This window comes from Rana temporaria, chromosome 7, assembly GCF_905171775.1.
Source record: "Rana temporaria chromosome 7, aRanTem1.1, whole genome shotgun sequence".
Lineage (NCBI taxonomy): Eukaryota > Metazoa > Chordata > Amphibia > Anura > Ranidae > Rana > Rana temporaria.
In genome coordinates, this window is record NC_053495.1 from 8883771 (window position 1) to 8899404 (window position 15634).

At 46.3% G+C, this 15634-nt stretch overlaps 1 protein-coding gene across 1 annotated transcript in view; it reads right to left on the bottom strand.

The window, feature by feature from the left end:
• Positions 1-15634, bottom strand: part of RAD18 (RAD18 E3 ubiquitin protein ligase) — a 222192-nt gene that overhangs the window by 191584 nt on the left and 14974 nt on the right. Inside the window, exon 2 of the mRNA XM_040358838.1 lies at positions 14548-14647. Coding sequence (XP_040214772.1) covers positions 14548-14647 — 100 coding nt within the window. The remainder of the gene's footprint in view (positions 1-14547; positions 14648-15634) is intronic.

A 15634-nucleotide genomic window follows, 5' to 3' on the forward strand; every position in this document is an offset into this window, starting at 1 on the left:
GGATATCTCCTAAACCTACACGGTTTAGGAGATATCCCCTGTCCCCTACATGTGCCGATATATGTCCCCAAATATGTGCCATTGCTTCAGTGACCGTGCTGTTACTGGGAGCTCCCGCTCCCGAGTGACGGCATCACGGCTCCGGCCAATCACAGTGCCGGAGCCGCAATAACCGTAAGTAACCCCCCGGGAGAGATGTCACCGCCGGAGGGGGGGGGGGGGGTGTGGTCGAGGACCGCTGCGGGGGCTTCAATGTAAGGTAATTCATAATGAGCTAGTATGCTATTTATATTAGCTCGTTATGCCTTTGTCTTGCAGGTTTTTTTCTCCCATGGGCTTACAACCACTCTAACTGACAATTGTGCTGTCAAGCATTACTGTCTGCAAATAAAATTATCAATTTTATCAAGGGGTCCCGGCACTAGAGAGGTTGAGAACCACTGCTTTAGGCTATAGAATGCAGGGAGCGTGCTCAACCCCGCAGCCCTAGAGCCAAGCCGACATCTGTATTTCGGTGCAGGAACTGCGCTTGGGTGCGACCTGAAAATACCAGATCCGAGTTTAGACAATTGAAGTCTATGAACCATTACCCCGGCTGTGCCCTACTAATTCTACTTTATACAATTCTATTGCAATCGGTTTACATTTCGGAATCGGTCTGACAAAACATGTTCAGTTACGAGAAAAATGCCGGCTGGCAGAACTCCGCAGCCATGAAAGACCTTTGTAAAAGTTTATAATAATAATAATAAAAAAGCCCTCAGCGCAGTGTTGCCTTTACTTTAGCTCTAATTAATGGCTGCATCCCGCCACACTCACTCAGTATAATTCCTTACGTTCCCAGACTCCCTGTATACTTTATGAAGAGCGATTTCTCCTCCTCAGTCTCAGTTTCAAGGAATTCATCACCTTTTTTTTTTTTCGCTCCGATGACAAAATAAGCAAGCCAGTCAGATGAAAGCATTGCCGTCAGTGAGGAATGCCTGCCGAAGAGGAACCGTTCCACCAATCACAGCGCGGAATTCTGCGAGACAACTCGCACCGCAGCGCTTTCCAAATTAAACAGATAATTACTTTTAAAAAACCTCTTGAGCTTGTCGTTTCTACAGACGTCCAGTTATAAGCTACAGTGCTGAGAAAACAAATAGCCGGATTCAGGAAGGGGCGCGTATCTTTAAGGCGGCGCAGCGTATCGTATTTACGCTACGCCACCTTAAGTCAGAGAGGCAAGTGCTGTATTCACAAAGTACTTGCCTCCTAACTTACGGCGGCGTAGCGTAAATGTGGCCGGCGTAAGCGCACCTAATTCAAATGAGGATGAGGGGGAGTGTTTTATGTTAATGGGGGGTGACCCGACGTGATTGATGTTTTTTTTAGGAACGGCGCATGCGCCGTCCGTATACATATCCCAGTGTGCATTGCTCCAAAGTACGCCGCAAGGACGTATTGGTTTCGACGTGAACGTAAATTACGTCCAGCCCTATTCACGGACGACTTACGCAAACGACGTAAAATTTTAAATTTCGACGCGGGAACGACGGCCATACTTAACATTGACTACGCCTCCTAGGGGCAGCTTTATCTTTACGCGGCGTATCTCTTATGGAAACGGCGTATCTTTACTGCGACGGGCGCACGTACGTTCGTGAATCGGCGTATCTAGTCATTTACATATTCTACGCCGAACTCAACGGAAGCGCCACCTAGCGGCCAGCCTAAAAATTACACTTTAAGATACGACAGCGTAGGAGACTTACACCGCTCGTATCTTAGCCTAATTTAAGCGTATCTGGTTTCCAGAATACGCTTAAATTAACGCCAGCATAGATTCAGAGTTACAACGGCGTATCTACTGATACGCCAGCGTAACTCTCTATGAATCCGGCTAAAGTATCTTGCGGAGTATGAGATCTTTTTAAGTGGAGGAATTTTAAGAAAAAAAAACAAGTTGTAAGGCCCCTTTCACGCGGGTGGACCGATCGGCAGACCCCTTTTCAGGCATACCCCGATCAGACCGCCCATTGCCATTTATGGCGCGGTGGAAGTCAACGGACATGTGTCTGTTCAGACCCACCGACATCCGCTAGAAACAGATGGATGGGGATCCGCCGCCTGGAGGATTGGATGGCAGTCGGGTGTAAACAGACAGGCGGTTTATTTACATCCGATCTCCATAGGAGGAGAACGGGCTGTGTCTGTGTCTCCCTCTGCATGAGCGGAGCAGACACAGACCAGCCATCCTCCTGTTCAGCAAGGTTTGATTAACCACTTAAGACCCGGACCATTATGCAGGTTAAGGACCTTGTCCCTTTTCGCGATTCGGCACTGCGTCGCTTTAACTGACAATTGCGCGGTCGTGCGACGTGGCTCCCAAACAAAATTGGCGTCCGTTTTTCCCCCCACAACAAGAGCTTTCTTTTGGTGGTATTTGATCACCTCTGCGGTTTTTATTTTTTGCGCTCCAAACAAAAATAGAGCGACAATTTTGAAAAAAAAATCTATATTTTTTACTTTTTTCTATAATAAATATCCCCAAAAAATATATAAAATTATTTTTATTTCCTCAGTTTAGGCCGATACGTATATTTTTGGTAAAAAAATAAAAAATAAAATCGCAATAATCGTTTATCGATTGGTTTGCGCAAAATTTATAGCGTTTACAAAAATAGGGGATAGTTTTATGGCATTTTTATTAATAATTTTTTTTTTTACTACTAATGGCGTCGATCATTTTTTTCGTGACTGCGACATTATGGGGGACACATCGGATAATTTTGACACATTTTTGGGACCATTGTCATTTTCACAGCAAAAAGAGCTATGAAAAATGCACTGATTACTGTGAAAATTACAATTGCAGTTTAGGAGTTAACCACTAGGGGGCGGTGTAGGGGTTAAGTGTGACCTCATATGTGTTTCTAACTGTAGGGGGCGGGGCTGGACGTGTGACGTCAGTGATCGTCTTTCTCTATATCAGGGAACAGACGATCACTGACATTGCCACAGTGAAGAAGGGGGAAGGTTTGTTTACACTCACCTTCCCCCTTCTTCAGCTCCGGTGACCGATCGCAGGACACCGGCAGCGATTGGGTCCGCGGGTGCGGTCACGGAGCTTCGGCTGGGCACTAAAAGAGGACGTACCCTTACGTGATTGTGCCCAGCCGTGCCATTCTGCCGACGTAAATCCGCGTTAGGCGGTCCTTAAGTGGTTAAGCACTAACCAATAGTGCGAAACGCGTAGGCTGTTAATCCCCATTTTTGCTGTGATTTGTAGTGCCAATTTTTATCTTTTTTTAAATAAAGACAACCATCAAGTTTTTTTTTGGAGTGCGGCTGTCCATTTATCTTCTCTATCACTTGCCTCGCGCATTGCCGGCACCCTTGATTTCCTGAGAAGACACAATTGCATAAGCACACCCACCTGGAGCGGTAACTTCCTTCCCCTGTTCAGCAAGGATCAGCGGACAGATTCCCTGTTGAGGAGGTGGACTCCCGGTGGCCTAAAGTGTTCTTCCACCTTCTGAGCAAAAAAAGAATCACAACTGATCATAAACAAAAAGGACGCCAATTTTGTTTGGGAGCCACGTCGCACGACCGCGCAATTGTCAGTTAAAGGGACGCAGTGCCGAATCGCAAAAAGGGGCCAGGTCCTTTAGCTACATAATGGTCCGGGTCTTAAGTGGTTAAATACACATGTCTATCCAATTACCAGTGGCTGCTGGTGGTATATTTTCAAGGACGGCAATCCAACTACTGCCAATTGCACCACCCTGGCGGGCGGGTCTTTGATCCCGTTGGAATCAATGCGTCTGGTGCCCTGCATGAAAATTAAGGGACCGGCACATGGATTAGGGCCCCGCCCCCTTATGGACAGGCCGCCGCTGCTAATTTGGACTACCTGGCTACCTTACCCTAATCAGACTAATCTACTGCAGTCAACAGCGTTGTCACACTGATAGGGCAAGAGAAAAATAAACCGATCTACAGGAAGGATCGACCGGTTACTGTTAGAATGGGGCGTCATTTTTGCTTTTGCCGATAGTTATCAGTTTTAGATGAACTAATCCTTTAAAAGATGAAAAACTTTCATTCAAGTTCTATTTAAAAACACAAATCTGAGGTCACAGAAATGGCAAAAACTGAGCCCACAGAGTGTTAAACCGTCCGCCGGCACTCGGGTCATAGTACTGCCACGCACCCGATTCGTCAGGTCCTCGTCATTCTTTTCCAAATTAAACTGCGGACAACCAATAATCCACATATAATTCCATCCATCATTTTTACTTCTCCGTAGCGTAGGGGGGGAAAAAAAACTCTGCCCTTGACATGCCAAAAAAATTATCTTCAAATCGCAAAACCAGTAAAACGATGACAGATTGATGACTGCGCGCCGGACGGGGAGTGCGAATTCCCGGTAGCGGCGCGTACGTGTGAAATAGCGAAGGAGCGCATGTCAACCCTTGAGCCCCGCGACTCGGACATTTATTACAAGGGAAGAGAAATATATTATGTAACGAGTTACCTCGGCTTGCTACTTCCATGGAATTAACTTTCCTCTTCCAAATCAGTTTTATTTATAAAACTTTGACATTTATGTGTTATGATTAAAAAGAAATTCCAAGTTTTGTCTATTTATAAAGCTGTTCTGGGTTGTCAGAATCTCCTGAATGTGGGATCCTCCTGCCAATTGTTATTACAATCCATACCAGACAACTCCTTCCTACTTCATGAAACTAAAGAGCAGGGCTTGTTTTCAGCTGGAACTTGGTGGAACTCCATTCCACCACCTCTGGTTCAGGCAGCCCGCCCCCGAACTCTGCGCTACGTACGTAGCACGCCCCCGAACTCTGCGCTACGTACGTAGCACGCCCCCGAACTCTGCGCTACGGACGTAGCACGCCCCCGAACTCTGCGCTACGGACGTAGCACGCCCCCGAACTCTGCGCTACGGACGTAGCACGCCCCCGAACTCTGCGCTACGGACGTAGCACGCCCCCGAACTCTGCGCTACGGACGTAGCACGCCCCCGAACGCTGCGCTACGTACGTAGCACGCCCCCGAACTCTGCTGCAGGAAAAGTCTATTTATGTGCTCCACGATTCAGCTCAGAAGCGATATAAAACATGATTAGAAGAACTGCCACCGCTTCCGGAGGAACAGGACTCGACGCGCAATGAATCGAATGATAGCATTCTGCTGAGCCTGGCATGCGCAGCTCTGTGAAATTAAAAGTACCCTTCCAAGGAATGGAAGGACATGTAGTAAGAGAAGATAAAACCTTGCTATGTACTGTATGCCGCTTAAAAAGTGAATCTGTCAATTTTAATAAAATGGTAAAAAAAACATCAACACTACTTTAACCACTTAAAGCGGAGGTTCACCCAAAAAACAAGTATATAACATTACATTCAGTATACCGCAAACCTGTACAGTATGCCGTTTTCTTTTTTTTTGGGGGGGGGGGTGTACATACGGTATTATCGGTATTTTCCTCCCGGCTTCTGGGTACTCACTCCCGCGGGACTGGGCGTTCCTGTGCAGTGCCGCAATGTCATCTGGGACTTCGCCCATATGATTGACGTGCCTGAGAAAAACTCCCACCGGCGGATAAGGCGCGTCACGACTTTCCGAAAATAGCTGAACTGCGAGTCAGCTCTACACGGCTCCTAGACGGTGCGCAGGCGCCGTATAGAGCCGACTCGCAGTTCGGCAAGCATCTTGCCGAAGAGGAGGAGCCAAGAGCGCCGATTGGTGACCCAAGAAGAGCAGAAAACGAATGCACAGAGCAGGTCAGTATAACAAAAAAAACCTGAAGCTTTAATATTTTAAAAGACAGGATAAAGGTTTAGTGCAAAGCAGGGGCGGACTGAGAACTCATGGGGGCCCCCAGGCAATAGGAGATTATGGGGCCCCCCCAAGGCAATGGGAGATTATGGGACCCCCGGGCAATGGGAGATTATGGGACCCCCGGGGCAATGGGAGATTATGGGACCCCCGGGGCAATGGGAGATTATGGGGCCTCCCGGGGCAATGGGAGATTATGGGACCCCGGGGCAATGGGAGATTATGGGACCCCCGGGCAATGGGAGATTATGGGACCCCCGGGCAATGGGAGATTATGGGACCCCCGGGCAATGGGAGATTATGGGACCCCCGGGCAATGGGAGATTATGGGACCCCCGGGCAATGGGAGATTATGGGACCTCCCCAGGGCAATAGGAGATTATGGGGGCCCCCCCCAGGCAATAGGAGATTATGGGACCCCCGGGCAATGGGAGATTATGGGACCCCCGGGCAATGGGAGATTATGGGACCCCCGGGCAATGGGAGATTATGGGACCCCCGGGCAATGGGAGATTATGGGACCCCCGGGCAATGGGAGATTATGGGACCCCCGGGCAATGGGAGATTATGGGACCCCCGGGCAATGGGAGATTATGGGACCCCCGGGCAATGGGAGATTATGGGACCCCCGGGCAATGGGAGATTATGGGACCCCCGGGCAATGGGAGATTATGGGACCCCCGGGCAATGGGAGATTATGGGACCCCCGGGCAATGGGAGATTATGGGACCCCCGGGCAATGGGAGATTATGGGACCCCCGGGCAATGGGAGATTATGGGGGCCCCCCAGCAATAGGAGATTATGGGACCTCCCCAGGGCAATAGGAGATTATGGGGGCCCCCCCAGGCAATAGGAGATTATGGGGGCCCCCCCGGGCAAAAGATTATGCGGCCCCCTCGGGCAATAGGAGATTATGGGGGCCCCCCCGGGCAAAAGATTATGCGGCCCCCTCGGGCAATAGGACATTATGGGGCCCCCCCGGGCAATAGGACATTATGGGGCCCCCCCGGGCAATAGGACATTATGGGGCCCCCCCGGGCAATAGGACATTATGGGGCCCCCCCGGGCAATAGGACATTATGGGGCCCCCCCGGGCAATAGGACATTATGGGGCCCCCCGGGCAATAGGACATTATGGGGCCCCCCCGGGCAATAGGACATTATGGGGCCCCCCGGGCAATAGGACATTATGGGGCCCCCCCGGGCAATAGGACATTATGGGGCCCCCCCGGGCAATAGGACATTATGGGGCCCCCTTTGGGCAATAGGACATTATGGGGCCCCCCGGCAATAGGACAATATGGGGCCCCCCGGCAATAGGACAATATGGGGCCCCCCGGCAATAGGACAATATGGGGCCCCCCGGCAATAGGACAATATGGGGCCCCCCGGCAATAGGACAATATGGGGCCCCCCGGCAATAGGACAATATGGGGCCCCCCCGGGCAATAGGACAATATGGGGCCCCCCCGGGCAATAGGGATACTAAGGCTGGCAACCCTAATGGGGCCCCCTAGTGGAATGGGGCCCTCGGGAAGTGCAGAGTGGCCGAATGGTCAGTCCGCACCCGATGCAAAGCAAAACTTGATTAGTACATTTTTATAGATAGGAGTACATCAGACCAAAAAGAGGGACAACTGAGGAGGAAAGGAGGACCGAGGAATTTGGTTCAAAATGAGGGAGTGTTGGGAGATGTGAGTATAGCAAAATATGCGTTGTCACCCTAGGACAGGAAGTGTGTTATTGGCAGGATCTATAGGTGGAAGGAGGAACGAGTCTGCAAAAAGAAAACCAGTGCAGCCACCACAACGGACTGGTAATCTGCAATACATTGTTTGTTTGTTCTCGAGTTTAGATAAACTTTAGGCCACTTCATGGAAGAATAAAAAGTAAACTAATAATCCTGAAAATAAAGGTTGTGCATTAAAAAAAAAAACAACAGAAAAATAAATTGATGCTAAAATGAGCTATTAAAACATTTCCTTGATCCTTGTGAATACAATCCGTCATCCAACTGAAATATTACAGGATGGAATGAACAACAATGGCAGAGCCAAGGTCACCTGGCTCACACGAGCGGCAATGCCGGCCAGATGAAAACAACAACTTCACATCCCCATGCGGCACAACCCAGCTGAACAACAACCAGCGGGTGACGTGAAGACAAGCGGATCTTCGTGCCAGTTATAAAAGACGTTCACCCGCCAGCTGTCCTGCTACAAAGACTAGAAAAGTGGGTAAAGCTGGCAACTATCCATCCTCCTGCAAGTGTGCCAGGAGTCATGCCAATGTCGGGTGCTACAAGTTTCATAGGAAAAGATTCTTTCCAAGTCAGTATTATAGAGAGATTTTCCGGGGGTCGTTCTTTGGAAACAAAACCAGGCATTGCGCCAGCTTTCTCTGACCGATGGATGAGTGCCCTACCGCGATGCCAGCATGAAAAAATGAGCAAGTAAGCTAGACTCCTTAAATGCATCTTAAAGGGGTTGTAAAGGGAAAAAAAAATTCACCTTAATGCAAACTATGCATTAAGGTGAAAAAACATCTGCTGCTGCCGGCCCCCCTCAGCCCCCGTTATACTTACCTGACACCTCAAAAGTCCCGCGCGGTGACGATATCCTCTTCGCCGCTCAGCCTGGCCGCTGATTGGCTAGAGCGGATGGATGGATCCGTGGCTGAAGGAAAGAAAATTGCATAACGTATCGCTTGCCTTAAGCCTCATACACACGATCAGATTTTCATCGGACAAAGCGTAGGACTTTTGTCCGAAGGACGTTGGCCATAAATTTGTCTTGCATACAAACGGCAAAGAATTGTCGACCAACAAACACAAAACTATGTGGTTTTTCAGCTCTTTAGTGCCACCCTTTGGGCAACTTCTGATAATGTTGTGTTATGGTAAGCATTGCTTCAGAACGTGCGTGTTTGTACTGTGGAGTTTTGCCCGAAGGACTTGTGTACACACGCTCGGAAAATCCGACAACACACAATTCTTGCCGGAAAATTTTAAAGCATGCTATCCCACATTTGTTGGCGGAAAACCCGACAATGGTTCGATGTAGCGTACAAACGGTCGGATTTTCCAACGACAGCCTGTCATCCCACAATTTTCCAGTGACAAATCTGATTGTGTGTACGAGGCTTAGTGCCAGTTCTCATAGGGGCACACAGGGGGCAACCCAAATTACAGCGCGACTTTGCAAGGCAACTTCAGCCACGAAAGTTCTTCTTCATCTTCATTCACGGCCGTATAGACTCAGGGCCAGATTCTCGTAGATCGGCGTATCTTTGTTCCGGGGTAGCGTATCCTATTTACGCTACGCCTCCGCAACTTACACGGGCAAGTGCTGTATTCTCAAAGCACTTGCTCCGTAAGTTGCGGCGCCGTAGCCTAAATCGGCCGGCGTAAGCCCGCCTAATTCAAATTTGGAACAGGGGGCGTGTTTTATGTAAATAACTTGTGATTGACGTTTTTCACGAACGGCGCATGCGCCGTCCGTGGAATATCCCAGTGTGCATTGCTCCAAAGTACGCCGCAAGGACGTATTGGTTTCGACGTGAACGTAAATGACGTCCAGCTCCATTCACGGACGACTTACGCAAACGACGTAACATTTTAAAAATTTGAACGACGTCCATACTTAACATTGGTACGCCTCATATAGCAGGGGTAACTTTATGCCAGGAAAAGCCTAACGTAAACGGCGTATCTGTACTGCGTCGGCCGGGCGTACGTTCGTGAATTTGCATATCTAGCTGATTTACATATTTCTAGGCGTAAATCAGCGTACACGCCCCTAGCGGCCAGCGTAAACATGCAGTTACGATCCGACGGCGTAAGAGACTTACGCCGGTCAGATCTAATAGAAATCTATGCGTACCTGATTCTAAGAATCAGGCGCATAGATACGACCGGCCGGCCGGACTCAGAGATACGACAGAGTATCTGGGGATACGCCGTCGTATCTCCACTGAGAATCTGGCCCTCAGTCTAAATCATTGTAAATTTACTGTTCTCTTCGATCAAAGCCAATGGAATTTGACTAAATCTTCCCGGAGTTACCTTTGGCGGTACAGGTCATGGCTGAGCCTATAGGGGGGGTTAGTAAAAATGAAAGGCCAGCCATAAAAGTATGGAGATACCAGGTACTAAACCTTCAAAGAAAACACAGAAGGGAATATAAATACTATGCTGACAGTTATGGAGGAAGACGTTTATTATGAAGATAAGATAAGTGCTTCCAGGTGGTAACGTCACTTTTACACACCAAGTTCACCTTTATGATATTTTCTTCTATAACTTATCTGGTGTCCAGTCCTTGTTTTCTCTGTTTAGCCAATCAGCTTCTAACTTCAGCTTGTTCAATTAAGCTTTGGCAATAAAACCTGGAAGCTGATTGGTTTATATACAGAGCTGCACCAGATTTTGCTCTCTCCAGTTTTAGTAAATCAACCCCATTTGCATCATTCGCTAGACAGGGGAGAAGGGCCTGAAAAAATATCTAAGGAGCAGTAACCTGAAGTATGTTACCTTTTTGTTCTCGGGTATAGATATACCATTAGGGTTCACTTCAAGGGTATAAACATCGAGATAAAGGTTAAGGGCTCAGATTTGGGGGTTTAGTGTTTGGATAAAGAAGGGTTAAACTATCTCTTAGACAGATCCGAACACTTAAGACCAACCTTTCTCAACCAAGATTCTGTGAAACCAGAGGGTTCCTCCAAAGGTTGCCAGTTGTTCCTTGAGCAAGGAGCAATTTCTACCTCTCTTATGTAACCGCCAACACAATGACCACAATGATCCTTTTAGATTTGGGGGACATTCCTCCCACTGATCACCAATGTAAGGGACATTCTTCTCACTGATCACCAATGTAAGGGACATTCTTCTCACTGATCACCAATGTAAGGGACATTCTTCCCACTGATCACCAATGTAAGGAACATTCTTCCCACTGATCACCAATGTAAGGGACATTCTTCTCACTGATCACCAATGTAAGGGACATTCTTCTCACTGATCACCAATGTAAGGAACATTCTTCCCACTGATCACCAATGTAAGGAACATTCTTCCCACTGATCACCAATGTAAGGAGCATTCTTCTCACTGATCACCAATGTAAGGGACATTCTTCTCACTGATCACCAATGTAAGGGACATTCTTCCCACTGATCACCAATGTAAGGAACATTCTTCCCACTGATCACCAATGTAAGGAACATTCTTCCCACTGATCACCAATGTAAGGGACATTCTTCCCACTGATCACCAATGTAAGGAACATTCTTCTCACTGATCACCAATGTAAGGAACATTCTTCCCACTGATCACCAATGTAAGGAGCATTCTTCCCACTGATCACCAATGTAAGGGACATTCTTCTCACTGATCACCAATGTAAGGGACATTCTTCTCACTGATCACCAATGTAAGGTACATTCTTCTCACTGATCACCAATGTAAGGGACATTCTTCTCACTGATCACCAATGTAAGGAACATTCTTCCCACTGATCACCAATGTAAGGAACATTCTTCCCACTGATCACCAATGTAAGGGACATTCTTCCCACTGATCACCAATGTAAGGAACATTCTTCCCACTGATCACCAATGTAAGGAACATTCTTCCCACTGATCACCAATGTAAGGGACATTCTTCTCACTGATCACCAATGTAAGGGACATTCTTCCCACTGATCACCAATGTAAGGAACATTCTTCTCACTGATCACCAATGTAAGGAACATTCTTCTCACTGATCACCAATGTAAGGAACATTCTTCTCACTGATCACCAATGTAAGGAACATTCTTCTCACTGATCACCAATGTAAGGAACATTCTTCCCACTGATCACCAATGTAAGGAACATTCTTCCCACTGATCACCAATGTAAGGGACATTCTTCTCACTGATCACCAATGTAAGGAACATTCTTCCCACTGATCACCAATGTAAGGAGCATTCTTCCCACTGATCACCAATGTAAGGAGCATTCTTCCCACTGATCACCAATGTAAGGAACATTCTTCTCACTGATCACCAATGTAAGGAACATTCTTCTCACTGATCACCAATGTAAGGAACATTCTTCCCACTGATCACCAATGTAAGGGACATTCTTCTCACTGATCACCAATGTAAGGGACATTCTTCTCACTGATCACCAATGTAAGGAACATTCTTCTCACTGATCACCAATGTAAGGAACATTCTTCCCACTGATCACCAATGTAAGGGACATTCTTCTCACTGATCACCAATGTAAGGGACATTCTTCTCACTGATCACCAATGTAAGGAACATTCTTCTCACTGATCACCAATGTAAGGGACATTCTTCTCACTGATCACCAATGTAAGGAACATTCTTCCCACTGATCACCAATGTAAGGAGCATTCTTCCCACTGATCACCAATGTAAGGTGCATTCTTCCCACTGATCACCAATGTAAGGTACAATCTTCTCACTGATCACCAATGTAAGGAACATTCTTCTCACTGATCACCAATGTAAGGAACATTCTTCCCACTGATCACCAATGTAAGGGACATTCTTCTCACTGATCACCAATGTAAGGGACATTCTTCCCACTGATCACCAATGTAAGGAACATTCTTCTCACTGATCACCAATGTAAGGAACATTCTTCCCACTGATCACCAATGTAAGGAACATTCTTCCCACTGATCACCAATGTAAGGGACATTCTTCTCACTGATCACCAATGTAAGGGACATTCTTCCCACTGATCACCAATGTAAGGAACATTCTTCTCACTGATCACCAATGTAAGGGACATTCTTCCCACTGATCACCAATGTAAGGAACATTCTTCCCACTGATCACCAATGTAAGGAGCATTCTTCCCACTGATCACCAATGTAAGGAGCATTCTTCCCACTGATCACCAATGTAAGGAACATTCTTCCCACTGATCACCAATGTAAGGAGCATTCTTCCCACTGATCACCAATGTAAGGAGCATTCTTCCCACTGATCACCAATGTAAGGGACATTCTTCTCACTGATCACCAATGTAAGGGACATTCTTCTCACTGATCACCAATGTAAGGGATATTCTTCTCACTGATCACCAATGTAAGGAACTTTCTTCCCACTGATCACCAATGTAAGGAACATTCTTCTCACTGATCACCAATGTAAGGGACATTCTTCTCACTGATCACCAATGTAAGGAGCATTCTTCCCACTGATCACCAATGTAAGGGACATTCTTCTCACTGATCACCAATGTAAGGGACATTCTTCTCACTGATCACCAATGTAAGGGACATTCTTCTCACTGATCACCAATGTAAGGTACTTTCTTCTCACTGATCACCAATGTAAGGGACATTCTTCTCACTGATCACCAATGTAAGGAACATTCTTCCCACTGATCACCAATGTAAGGGACATTCTTCTCACTGATCACCAATGTAAGGAACATTCTTCTCACTGATCACCAATGTAAGGAACTTTCTTCTCACTGATCACCAATGTAAGGGACATTCTTCTCACTGATCACCAATGTAAGGAACATTCTTCTCACTGATCACCAATGTAAGGAGCATTCTTCCCACTGATCACCAATGTAAGGGACATTCTTCCCACTGATCACCAATGTAAGGGACATTCTTCCCACTGATCACCAATGTAAGGGACATTCTTCCCACTGATCACCAATGTAAGGAGCATTCTTCTCACTGATCACTAATGTAAGGGACATTCTTCTCACTGATCACCAATGTAAGGAGCATTCTTCCCACTGATCACCAATGTAAGGGACATTCTTCTCACTGATCACCAATGTAAGGAACATTCTTCCCACTGATCACCAATGTAAGGGACATTCTTCTCACTGATCACCAATGTAAGAAACATTCTTCCCACTGATCACCAATGTAAGGGACATTCTTCTCACTGATCACCAATGTAAGAAACATTCTTCTCACTGATCACCAATGTAAGGTACATTCTTCCCACTGATCACCAATGTAAGGAACATTCTTCTCACTGATCACCAATGTAAGGAACATTCTTCTCACTGATCACCAATGTAAGGAACATTCTTCTCACTGATCACCAATGTAAGGAACATTCTTCTCACTGATCACCAATGTAAGGAACATTCTTCTCACTGATCACCAATGTAAGGAACATTCTTCTCACTGATCACCAATGTAAGGAACATTCTTCTCACTGATCACCAATGTAAGGAACATTCTTCTCACTGATCACCAATGTAAGGAACATTCTTCTCACTGATCACCAATGTAAGGAACATTCTTCTCACTGATCACCAATGTAAGGAACATTCTTCTCACTGATCACCAATGTAAGGAACATTCTTCTCACTGATCACCAATGTAAGGAACATTCTCACTGATCACCAATGTAAGGAACATTCTTCTCACTGATCACCAATGTAAGGGACATTCTTCCCACTGATCACCAATGTAAGGGACATTCTTCTCACTGATCACCAATGTAAAGATCATTCTTCTCACTGACCCCCACACTAAAGTGCCATTAGTTGTTGATATAGCATTTATTGGGAAGTGTTTCACAAGACCCGAAAAGTTATTTTAAGGGATCTTCCATGTTAACAATGTTAAGAAAGGCTGGTTTAGACATTATCTTTCAAACACGATCACACATGGATTGATTGGAGACAGACATTTGATGCCTTACCTGCGCAGACTCTCTCTTTTCTCATCTCTGGTCAGGCAGCTGTCCAAATGCTTGTTTATATATTGCTCAGGAATGCCAACATCACATACCGGACACTCCACTGGAAAACAAGAGACACGTTGAGTCAAAACAGAACAAAAGGTGTTGAATGTCACAATAATAGACACAACCTGCCTAAAAACATAACAGGAAGTGGGTGAACAAGGACCTCCATGACCGGATCGCAGGCATTTTTACTTTATGAATTTAAAAAGATTGAAAACTTTAAAAATTGATTCAACATCTTAATCTAAAGCCTCACAAAGCAAAACGCTGTGTGGGGGAAATCCAACACTGCACATCACCCTGAACACACCATCCCCACTGTGAAACATGGTGGTGGCAGCATCATGTGATAGGGATGCTTTTCTTCAGCAGGGACAGGGAAGCTGGTTAGAGTTGATGGGAAGATGGATGGAGCCAAATACAGGACAATCTTAGAAGAAAACCTGTGACAAAAGACTTGAGACTGGGGGGAGGTTCACCTTCCAGCAGGACAACGACCCTAAACATACAGCCAGAGCTACAATGGAATGGTTTAGATCAAAGCATATGCATGTGTTAGAATGGCCCAGTTACAGTCCAGACCTAAATCCAACTGAGAATCTGTGGCAAGACTTGAAAATTGCTGATCACAGACGCTCTCCATCCAATCTGACAGAACTTGAGATATTTTACAAAGAAGAAGAATGGGCAGAAATGTCCCTCTCTAGATGTGCAAAGCTGATAGAGACATCCCCAAAAAGACTTGCATCCGTAATTGCAGAGAAAGGAGGTTCTACAAAATATTGACTCCGGGGGGCGCCATACAAATTCCCCCCCACACTTTTCACATATTTGTAAAAAATGTTGAAAACCATTTATCATTTTCCTTCCACTTCACAATTATGTGCTGCTTTGTGTTGGTCTCTCACATAAAATACATTCACATTTTTGGTTGTAACATAAGAAAATGTGGAAAATTTCAAGGGGTATGAATACTTTTGCAAGGCTCTGTATCTCCTCTACCCTGGAAAGCGCATTAAAAAAAAAAACGCTCTCTACTTTC